The sequence below is a fragment of the Juglans regia genome, chromosome 9 (assembly GCF_001411555.2).
Source record: "Juglans regia cultivar Chandler chromosome 9, Walnut 2.0, whole genome shotgun sequence".
NCBI classification, from domain to species: Eukaryota; Viridiplantae; Streptophyta; class Magnoliopsida; order Fagales; family Juglandaceae; genus Juglans; species Juglans regia.
This window is the reverse complement of record NC_049909.1, coordinates 16,365,823-16,377,771: the sequence shown is the minus strand read 5'-3', so window position 1 is coordinate 16,377,771 and position 11,949 is coordinate 16,365,823. Positions and strand designations below refer to the sequence as shown.

Here is an 11,949-nt window from a genome sequence, read left to right as displayed (position 1 = left end):
AGGGGAGAGTCCCGGACAACAACTGTCATTATAGTCCTTGAGTGAAGTCTTTCCATTTCGTTATCCAGGTTTTTTTTTTTATTAAATAGATATAGGCTTAAGCAAGTAGAATAACAACTTGCTTAATTGTTTTTATTTTGTCTTTCGTTATTTTGCTATTTGTTTCGAACTTTGTACATTCATCAATAGAGATTACATTTCACACTTTCATTTGTGGCATCATATCTAGATGGACAAGACGTGGATGGATATTGAAGATAGATTTGTGTCTAACGAATATGCATCGGGGGTTAACCAGTTCATCGCTATGGCTCGGGAACATGCACCCGGAGGAGTTGACATTAGGTGTCCGTGTCGTAGATGCCGTAATATGTTCTTCCAACCAATAAATGTGGTCGAAGACCATTTATTTATCATAGGGATTGATCCTTCTTATAAGGCCTGGATATTCCACGGTGAGGATGAAGTATTGGGTGTTAGTTCCTCAAATTCTGGTGATGAGACAAGCTTGAATGATGGCTACATTGATGATATGGATGAGATGCTGGATGACATTCAGCATGGAGCCTCTATGGACCACTCAGACAGCGTTCAAAGACCTACTCATGGTGTATCAGAAGGGGGTCCAGGTGCCAACTTTGCTGACTTGTTAGAAGATGCACGTCGTCCACTCTATCCATCGTGCCTAAAGTTCTCAAAGCTATCATTTATCGTAAAGTTGCTTCATATCAAGACAGTTGGTGGTTGGAGTGTTAAATCCTTTAACATGGTTATCAAGTTGTTGAAAGATGCATTTCCTAATACTCTTCTCCCTGACTCATACAATGAGGCATGCCGCTTGGAACATAGCCTCGGCTTTAATTACACCAAGATAGATGCTTGTTTGAATGATTGTGTTCTTTTTTGGAATGAACATTCTGATAAAGAGAAGTGCCCTAAATGCAACACTCCGAGGTGGGTGTTAAGCACTAATAAGGTAAAGAAAATTCCACAAAAAGTGCTGAGATATTTTCCTTTGATCCCAAGGTTGCAAAGACTATTTGTGTCAAGTAAGACTGCCGTCGCAATGAAATGGCATGCTTCTGAACGGGTCAACGATGATAATGTCATGAGGCATCCTGCAGATTCGAAGGTCTGGAAAGATTTTGATCTCCATTATCCTACATTTGCCTCAAATTCTCGTAATGTGAGAATCGGTTTAGCTAGTGATGGTTTTAACCCATTTAACAATATAGCTAAACCATACAGTATATGGCCAATGATACTCGTACCTTATAACTTGCCCCCTTGGTTATGCATGAAAGATCCATACCTTATACTATCTTTGCTAATCCCTGGCCCAAAAGCACCTGGTAATGATATTGACGTCTATCTACGCCCTTTAATTGACGAATTGAAATATTTGTGGGAAGATGGAGTTAATACATACGATGCCTCTACCTCATCTAGGTTTCGCTTACATGCCGCATTACTATGGACCATTAATGACTTTCCAGCGTATGCTAATCTTTCTGGGTGGAGCACAAAGGGAAAGCTGGCATGTCCAACATGCAATGATGAGACAGATTCATTGTGGTTGGTCTATGGGCGAAAGCATTGTTACATGGGTCATCGTCGGTGGTTGTCGGCAGGGCACAGGTGGAGATCTAAAAAGGTTGATTTTAATGGTAATACGGATTATCGGCATCAACCTATACATTTGTCAGGAGATGCTATAATGGAACAGTTGAAAGAAGTGACAGATGTATAGTTTGGGAAAACTACAAAGAAGAGGAAACGCACAGCCAATGAGTTGAATTGGACAAAAAGAAGTATATTTTTTGAGCTACCTTATTGGTCTTCCTTAGGTTTGAGGCATAACCTCGACGTCATGCATATTGAGAAGAACATCTGCGATAGCATATTAGGCACTTTGATGAATATTGATGGAAAAAGTAAGGACTCCGCCAATGCACGAAGGGATTTAGCCAACCTTGGCATACGAAAAGAATTACACTTACAACAGGATGGTGATCGTTATGCGATGAGGTTGGCATGTTACCAGTTAAATAAACTGGAGAAGAGATCTTTTTGCGAGTGGTTGGTAAATGTTAAGTTTCCTGATGGTTTTGCCTCAAACATTGCTCGATGTGTTAACGTTAGTGAATCAAAGATCTTAGGCATGAAAAGTCATGATTGTCATATTTTTATGCAAAGATTACTTCCAGTTGTGATTGGTGGATACTTTACGAGTGATATTCGACAAGCTTTGACTGAGTTAAGTACATTTTTCAAAAAATTGTGTGCACGGGCATTATGCATTGATGTCATACAAAGGCTACAAACTGACATCTCTATTCTTCTTTGTAAACTGGAAATGATATTTCCACCTACATTTTTTGATATAATGGTGCATCTCGCCATCCATTTGCCACACGAAGCCTTACTTGCGGGACCTGTGCAATATAGGTGGATGTATCCTTTCGAAAGGTATTTAGGAAAGTTCAAGCGTTATGTCAAAAATAAAGCCCGTCCAGAAGGCTCAATTGCCGAGGCCTATGTTCATGTGGAATGCCTTACATTTTGTTCAACTTATCTCCATGACATTGAGACAACTTTTAATAGAGAGGAACGAAATGTAGATGTCGGTCAAGACCATCAAGAGGGAAGTTTGTTTGTTTTCTCTCAAAAGGTTCGGCTGATGGGTTCGTCCTCTTCTAAAAGGTTGGATGATCCGCTTTTTGCAAAAGCGGAGTGGTACGTGCTCAACAACTGTCCTGAGATTGAACAGTACCTAGAGTAAGTACGATAGTACTCTATACCAAAATTTCATACTCAACCTTCATCTTGTATACTTTTTTAAAAAGTAATTATACTATTCTACTTGTCTCTATGTGCAGACAACACTATGACAAGATGAAAGAAGAGGACACTAACAACGTTGATCGTAGGCACCAAACAGAATTTCCCAACTGGTTCAAGAACCATGTAAGTCATGAACATTACTTACATAATTGTTGACACTTTCATTTCTACACAGTGCATATTTCATTTCTTCACATAAGACGCTTACAATTATTATCAATGAAAATTACAGATTCGAGAATTGCGCAACTCAAACCCGGGTGAAGTTACAGATGAAGTTTATGCTCTGGCATGCGGACCAGATCCATGGGTTGGGTCATACAGTGGATGCATAATGAATGGAATTAGGTTTCACACAAAGGACCGTGAACAACACCGACGTACACAAAATAGTGGGGTCGTTGTACAAGGAGTACATCAGTCCAACTCGGTTGATTTCTATGGTGTGTTGACAGATATATTGGAATTATGCTACATGGGCTGGCATCTTGTATACTTGTTTAAATGTGATTGGTGGGACGTTGGTGATCCTAGACGAGGCATACGTGTAGGTGACCATGTTACAAGTGTGAATACATCTAGAAAATGGTATCAGGATGAGCCGTTCGCCCTTGCTTGTCAGTGCTCACAAGTTTTTTACCTTAAAAGACCCAAGTATAAGTGGAAATTGGAAAGTGGTACAAAAGATAACCAACAGGAATGTGTACGACATTCCATCGATCCCAACGGCCCTAGACGAAGGTGAGGACTCCTATGATGGTGAGGCATATCAAGAGGAAGATGCTACCAATGATTATGGTACAGTCAATCAAAGTGATAGTGGTTTGGTGAATCAATTGCATCGAGAGGATGAAGAACCAGTTGCAGTTAATGACTTAAATACGGTACACAGTGATGTTGGGAATGATATCGACCATACTTTTATTGACGATGAGGTGGACGGTGACACTTTTGACGATGATCCCAATATTGACCATTATGAGGATGATGATGAGGAAGATTTCCATTCGAGTTCAGAAACAGACATTGACTAAAGACAGATTCAATTCTAACTACTAGTTGATTTGCATAAATATAATGATCAGAAAATTGCTATACTTTATATATACAACTCGAATTGCTGGATATTGTCATTTCTGTTATGTAGATATCAGAAAATGTGTGAAAATGGCATGATAAGCTTTGACTGAATATATCAGATCACATGTCATATTAGAAATAAATATTTGTTGTAGAACTCAACAGGTGATATTTTTGAAAACTACTTATTGACCACTAATAGGTTGACTTCCTTGCTATTATGAATATTCAGTGAGAAGAAAATGTTGATAGTCCTTGGAATGGTGAAAAAAACATGTTTATGATGTGTGTGAAATATTCTTTCAACCTTGGCTACCATGTATCTCTATTATGTGAATTGGAATACAAAGACTAGGGAAGATGAAACTAGGAACTAATGACTTAAAAAAATTAAAAAAAAATCAGTCCTGGGAACTAATGGTAAAAGATGCTAGAAAATGGCATTTAGAAGTGTTAAATCTGATTAGGTATGATTGCATTGGAGTTATGGAAACAACCAGCTCTACTATGTATGTTTTTGGAATGTACTATATAGCAAACTGTCCTGAAGCTTGTTGCCATGATGTGTCAACAATGGCAAGTATATATGGTTTGGAATATATACTTTTTCCATTTGATTGAGCATACATGTGCGTACTTGTGCCATGGAACAATAATGTCAAAGCAACCATCGAGAGTATCATTTCTGTCTAGAAAGGCTGATTCCTTTTCTACTTCATGTCATATTAATTTAAAATCATTAATATGAATGAAAAATGATGGAAATAAATCAAAAAATTGGTATCCTAACCATAAGTGCAGAGATGTTTTTTTCTAGGAGCAAAAGTTGTAAGATCTCGTTGGAATGGTATAGAACTGGACAAAATACAGCCTATAATTTGGGAAACTTCTCTTATTACATTTTATTAGTCAATTTTTCCTATTTAATGGCAGGCAAAGGTTGGACATATAATTCTAATTGATGTCAATTGGTGTCTATATCTCATCAATAACTTCATGTATATAATATAAACCCAACAAATGAAATTTAGAAATACAGGTATGAAATTGGAGCAAAAAAAAACAAATTTCAATAATGTTAAAAAGTCTAAAAGGAACCTGGGTCGTTGGTAGGCTTGAGGAGCATTTAGTCCAGCTATAATGTTAATGGTTTTAAATGAAATAAGGTTAATGGTTTTAAATGGAACCTGGGCCGTTGGTAGGCTTTAGGTGCATTTAGTCCAACTATAATGTTAATGGATTTGTGGTTGAAATAATGTTAATGGTTCCAGCTATATTATAAATGGAGCAATTGTTATGTTTTGTATTAAGGCCAAAATAATTACCAATGGCCCAAAATGTCTCGCCCAAGTAGTATTCATACAAAAACAAGTATATTCATGACCAACCAAACTGTCCTGTTGCCCAAGTACTATCAAACCAAAACGTGGACTGGAAACTGAGGCCTCAAACAAGGCGCGGTAAGAGGGGTTCATTTACGTGGGAAACTGAAATATTTTGGCTCCACTTTCAAAGAACAGTCTCTTCAGACAGGCTGTATGAGGGTTGGTATACCTGCTGGCAGCTACTACCCTTTTACCATGGTAAAAGTGAATACATGGTTAGATTGAGGGTTAGTTCCATTATTTCCTTCACCAAGTCTCGGAAACTCAGTTTTTCACTTAGGCAATTGTGACAAACTGAGGATTATCTGATAAACAATTGCTGACTAGCACTACAACAACACCAAGTTCAACACATCTCAGCACTCAGTAGAGGGCAGGATATTTTCTGAACACCAAGAAGTAAGTCCTCCATTACCTTTAATCTCCACTGCTCAACAATGGGTTAATCAGATAATGTGTAATGATATTTCTGAAAGCCTCAAATAATATGGTTGGGTTCGCAAGAAACACAATTGTTCAGCTTTACAAAATGAGGTGGATGGGTTACGGTTTTGAAAAAAATGTTACCAGTTTATTAAGCACTCTTAAAGTGTCGATGGTAGGACTATATGCATGTGAAATCTATTTTATTTTTAAGCATTTAGTAGGTGGGCTCTCTCCAGGATTATCAAGCAATATATTTGTTTTGAGCTTCAACTAGTACTAGGGTTCTACCTTATAATCAGAAGATCATGCACACTTTTTTCAGCACTAACATGCCAGGACTTTGCCATTAAATGTGCTTATTTGAAATTTTCAGTTTACATTTTTCGATACATATTATACTTTGATGCATTTCAAGTAGGTCTCTACACTTTGGGTAAAAACTGGGTGGTATTGCTCATTTTTTAGACATTATTAGATACTTGGTAATGTATAGTTTATACAGATATAAGTATTCTTATATATACTTGGTTAACGTGGTTTTTTTCTCACTTGGTTAATCACTCTCTATAAGCTAATTTGTGGTTGGTAACCCATATAGTTCAGACTAATTTTTCCATTACTTGTATATAACCAACCACAAACTTGGGTTGTGGTTGGTTATATAATGGTTCAGCCTATGAGAGGAACCAAGAATTTACAAGGTGGGCGTGCTGGCAATCGCGCAGCAGCTCGTGGTAGAGGAACAGAAACTCTGCTTTGAGCACACATGCTAAGAGACGAGAGAATTTCATTTTCGGATGCGGAGACTGAAGGACCGAGTGAGATCCCTGAGGAGGTGAGAATTCCAGCTAATGAGGCATCATTGTCTAACATTGATGTCCCTGTAGGTATAGAGATTAATCCACTCATACATGTGTTACTAGTAATATTATAAATATTCAGCAATTACTATCCTTGTTTTAAACATATTATTATAATTCTGTGGTCTTCTTTTCTAGCTCCACCCGAGAAAAAACGTGGACGGGGATCGGCTAGAAGCACAGAATTTGATCGCATTCGCAAATTTGGCAAAATAGCAGTAGAAATTAAGGATGGCCAAAGAGGAGTATCATGTCAGAATGCGACAATGTTTTCAACAAGCGTGACCTGGATTGTGAAAGTTTATGCAGACATGCGACATGCAAGTTGGAGTCGTGTTGATAAACAGAACAAGGATGAGCTAACGGATCGTGTCCGAGTAAGAATTGTGTCACATAAGCCCAATTTATTGAATCCAAGTGTATTTACTTAACTTTATATAATTTGTCAATGTTTTTAATAGGCTAATTTTGTATTGGATTGGACCAAAAGCAACTATCGAGAGACAGTGGCAATAGCACTTGCTCAAAAATATAATGATTATCACTACCTACTGCACTGCAAGTACATGGAGTATGATACACATGAAGCTGCAATTTCTGGAGGGACAGTTGGTGGACAAGGCTGTTTGGCAATGTTTGTGTGAGAGATGGGGGAGTGAAGACTTTAAGGCAACAACTTTTCTTATGCTATTCCTTTAAAGTTTATTAGCTGGTTTTTATTAGTTATTAAAGGTTTTATCATTTCATACAAAATAACATTCAACAACCTGTTTTAATTGTAGAACCTATCTGCGCGGAACAAACAAAATAGGTCCAATCAAAGGATAAATCACACGGGTGGCAGGAAGTCTTTTGTTAGGCTAATGGAGGAAAAGGTAAAAGCATTAAACCCATACTTATTTTTGTGTTTAATTTCTAACTCATATCATTTGTGGAATGTACTAATAAGGTTTGTTAACTCATTGAAGCGGGAACAAGCTCCGAATTATGTTACTTTTTACAAAGAGGTGCATTGGTCTAGAAAAAAGGGGAGATTTGTCACTGAAGCTGCTGAGCAAAATTACGTGAGTGAATTCAGATGTGGACCGTTTACTTTTTGCTAGACATATATAGAGATTATTCACATGGTTAATGCCTAGAACTGATATGCTTATATTCTAATGTAGAATATGATGGTGGAGCTGTTGAATGAGATGCCACCAGAAGATGCGGGGGATGATAATGCAAATGCAAATGCTGTGTTCAAGGAGGTTTTGGGATCTCGATTGGGCTATGTTAGAGGGTTAGGCCACTTAGTTATACCTAAACCATCTGAATCATTGTTGTCCAATAGAGAGTTTATACGACTTAGGGAGGAGAATGAGAAGAACAAGGCTGAGGCGGAGGGCTTCAAGAGGAAACTTGAGACGTTTATGGTTGATGTCTCAAAAATGCAAGCTTGTTTTGAAGAATTTGACAGGCTGAATAGCCGTGTTACAGAATTGGAGTCACAGAGGGAGTCTCAACGGGAGACTCCGGGAGATGCATAGCCTTCCTCCAATAATGGGGATGTGGGGAGTTTTTTTGATCATGTTGAACTTTTTTGAAGTTGTTGGAGTAGAAGTAAAATCTGGGTGCATCCTTTTGTTTAAAATTGATATTGGGTGTTTTGTGGGGACTTGGTTGGAAGTGGTGAATTATGCCAAGACAAAGATTTAAGTAAAGAGCATGTATCCTTTTGATAGTAGGCCCATGGAAATATAGTATTTACAAAGGCATCTTGCATGGGTTAGCATGGTACAGGTATGATATTTTCCCTAATGCTAGCCAGTTTTTTAATGTCATTTCCCTAAAATTGCACACTGCTATTTTACTTGCATTTTTTAGAAGTCATCATGTTAGATGACTACATGATCTTTATAAGGAAAGTTAACTGAATTGTAGTTCATAAATCAAGTTCATAACTTTGACATGGAAAGTATATTCTTTGTAGTGACCAGTTGAATGATGGTCTGTCAATACTAAAATGCTAAAGTGATAGTGGGTTGACTATGAATCGAGGGCACCAGAACTAGTATTTGAGTGTTAATGAGATGTGTTCCAACCAATATATGGACTTTTCACAAACTCTGGGAATAGTGTTAAAAAGTCAGAACTATATTCTAATGACTGTCAAATAGGTGGATGAAGCTTGAATGATTTGCATTAGATGTTACACATTTATCAACTTCATGTATTAACATTTATTTATAATAGACTAATATGCATTTTTGCTTTTTATATTTCTCTATCAATGTTAGTGTTAATTCATAAGCACACACTATGGACAACTGTTGGTGATTTTACACATTACACCTCCTCTGTTTTGAAGTTACATTATTATAAAGGAGATGAAAATAATTAGTTGTTGGGGACCTTTTACATAATTCTGGTTCTGAGTCTAGAATTGGGGAACTTTTACATAATATTTGACAAACTTTATCCAATATTGCAGCTATCTGTTATAGGGACTAAAGATCCCACAAGGTAGAATTGGAGTGCCTGAGCAGAACAAAGAACCAAGAATCCAAGCCTCCATGCATGCAGTTTAGGAAGATCTTCATGTAAGGATGTAGAATGAACATCCCAAAACTTCATGTATGAGATGCACGATCAGGCTTTAAGTTAATACATGCTTGTTATTTTGTGTAGCCTGCACCACTGCATGTTTTATGTAAATATGTGCATGCTGGTGAAATGCAATGAAACGATGTACCATTTTAATATATGCATGTACGCTAATCTAGCTCCCCTTTCTGTTCTTACGTTTTGGGTATAATTTTGGATTTATGCTGGCCACTTCTGGTTAACACTATAGATGTAGTTTACGGCTTAAGACAGATTTGTGCATGTCCATAAATATTGAATGTAAGCCATGCACTTACAAGTATAAAATCTGCATATACTGAACCAAGTACATAAAATCTGAATGTAAGCCGTGGCATTAATTGTACAAAAAAAATAATAATAATAATAATATATTTTTTTCGGTATGTTAAGCATGTCTTGAATTGATCTATTTAATGGATTATCTGGAAGACCGTTTCTGACATTGTGTTCCTGTCAAAAATTATTATTTCTGGTGAATAATTTTTATAGATGTTGCGTGTTTTTGAAGAACCTATATATGCCACAACTCTATAAATCTGACAATTACAAACCGCTGGGAAAAAAGTATTTCTGACGATACAATTTGGTTACAAATAAAATGAGGTTAATTCTGGCATATATATTATGGACGGAAATCCAATATGGGAAATACATTTCTGGCAAGTCACCATAATTACTTTTTCCTAGCGAAGAGACCACCTGCTGGGCCACCTTTTCCTGGGCGAATGTATGCTTTATCTGAGGATTTGGTAATGCCAGAAAAGAGCCTTTTTGGGACAGAAATAGAGTTCGCAAGATATAGTAGTATGTTGGGCCAGTTATTTCTGACGATGTTGCCACGACTAGATAATGCCAGAAAAAGTCATTTGTGGCATTAAATCTGAGTATTATAGACAGACATGGTCGCGGGAAAAACTACATTCTGTTGTAGCATGTTACATACAGTAATTTTTGAATATTTTTAATAAAACCTGCACATGATCATGAAGTACTCGTGATCATGATGGATCGATTCAAACATCTAGCTACAAGCTGGTTGCCCTAAATATTGCATGGCACCGTTGTGGGGTTTCTTTTCTATTCTCTCTCTTTCTTTTTTTTAAGCTTTTTGGTGGGAGAGCCATTCAAAATTTCAATGTAACAAACATTAAGCAATATCATGTTTTTCAAAGATATATCATGCAGCCAACAGGCGCCGGCCAGCACTTGACAAAGTTAATATTACGCACGAATACGACCTCCTCAATGAGATTTTCCAATAAAAATATTATTATTTACGGTCCCAAAATGCAAATATATATATATGCAGTCTCGATCGATCGAATTATACCTCCAGCTTGATCGCTTTAATTTTCTCTTATACTTTCTATTTCTTCTTTTTCTTCCAAGTGTTGCAATGAACGGAGAGAATGAAAGAGACGGAAAATGAAAGATAAGATTTGAAATCCTCAAAAATAATAATAATATATAATGATGGTAGACCTAAGATATTCAACTCGTGGTCACAGCTAAGCCCAAAAACCACTACAAGAAAATGGCTCTATTGCAGCGATTTTTGGTCTGCTGCAATAAATCTCGCCGCAATAAGTCATTATTTACGGCGATAGGTTTGGTCGACGCGGCTTCCAACCCGTGCGTATTATTGTCTTTTTTTGCGGCGATTTTATGCTTATTTGCGGCGAAACTTTTCGCCGTAAAAATTCTTTTAACTTTTGCAACGATTTTAACGATACTTACGGCGAATTAAACCGCCACAAAATCCCAAAATGTTCTGCCAACACATAAGTTCGCTGCGAATCCGATTTTATATGTTATGTACTGATGGTACGTGGATGTGTATTTTGTCTGATGCTTGACTGGACAAAAGCATCTTGCCCAAATTCACGGAAGGTCTTCATTCCCCTATGCAATTTACTTCTACTATGGACTTCTATACAAATGATATGAATTTCATGTAATTTTTATACATTATATACGAGTTCCCAATTTGTGCTTCTGCTCAAGTATAGATAGGCCTACTTTATGTACACAAATTAGTTATGGTATGCTATAGGTGAGGATTGTAGTATGAACGGTATGTTTGGTTCTCGTTTCAAATTAGTGTATGAAGGGTTACATACAAATTTCAAATTAGGCCGTTTATGTTTTATCAGATGGTTATAAGTAGTTTGGAATGGGCTTCTATTTTTGGTAGTTTGCAATGACAATACTGCACTATGACTTAAACTCTGGGAATCTGCTTGGAGGACCACTTCCTAAAGGCCTTAGTCTATTTGCAGCCACTTGAGCTGCCGTAAGACTTAGAACACCTGTTTCAAAATTTTTTTTTTTAATTCAAATGGCAGAAATAGAAGCCCATATCTGCCATTTTCGTATGTCAAGTTTCTTGGATAATCTGGACTTTGTCATCATTGATTTAATGATGATGTTTGGGAAGCTGTGCGCTGTTTCTGTCTGTACAGGGCAGCATTGGGGACCCCTCTCTCTCTCTCTCTCTCTGTAATTAAACACTCTACACACTTAGGTAAGCATGGAAGCATGGGGAGTAAGAGCCAGAACAGAACAAGGTATATGAAATAGAAATCATAATTAATGGCATATTTAGCAGCCCAAATAAGTCAGCAAGTTTGCTCAACATATACTGGATAACTTCCTTTGTGGTTCTCATAATGATGATAGAAATAAGTTCACATATAGCCCTGGAGATCAGAAAAAGAAAAAAGAAT

At 37.1% G+C, this 11,949-nt stretch overlaps 2 protein-coding genes across 3 annotated transcripts; both read left to right on the top strand.

The window, feature by feature from the left end:
• The first annotated feature begins 229 nt into the window (after nt 1-229).
• On the top strand, nt 230-1,750 carry LOC109003749. The gene has a single exon (XM_035693859.1). The coding sequence runs from the start codon at nt 230-232 to the stop codon at nt 1,748-1,750; it is 1,521 nt and encodes a 506-aa protein (XP_035549752.1).
• A 3,701-nt stretch (nt 1,751-5,451) lies between these two features.
• Nucleotides 5,452-9,375, top strand: LOC109003760. 2 transcript variants are annotated; one of them, XM_018982041.2, is made up of 8 exons: nt 5,452-5,708; nt 6,409-6,570; nt 6,734-6,972; nt 7,057-7,264; nt 7,378-7,470; nt 7,564-7,659; nt 7,762-8,377; nt 9,069-9,375. In XM_018982041.2, exons 4-7 carry the CDS (start codon nt 7,130-7,132, stop codon nt 8,122-8,124), a joined length of 687 nt encoding a protein of 228 aa, XP_018837586.2. In that variant the 5' UTR covers nt 5,452-5,708; nt 6,409-6,570; nt 6,734-6,972; nt 7,057-7,129; the 3' UTR covers nt 8,125-8,377; nt 9,069-9,375. The 2 variants fall into 2 exon arrangements, with proteins under 2 accessions (XP_018837586.2, XP_035549689.1); XM_035693796.1 differs by lacking the exon at nt 5,452-5,708 and having other exon boundaries at nt 5,724-6,622.
• Nucleotides 9,376-11,949: the final 2,574 nt, after the last annotated feature.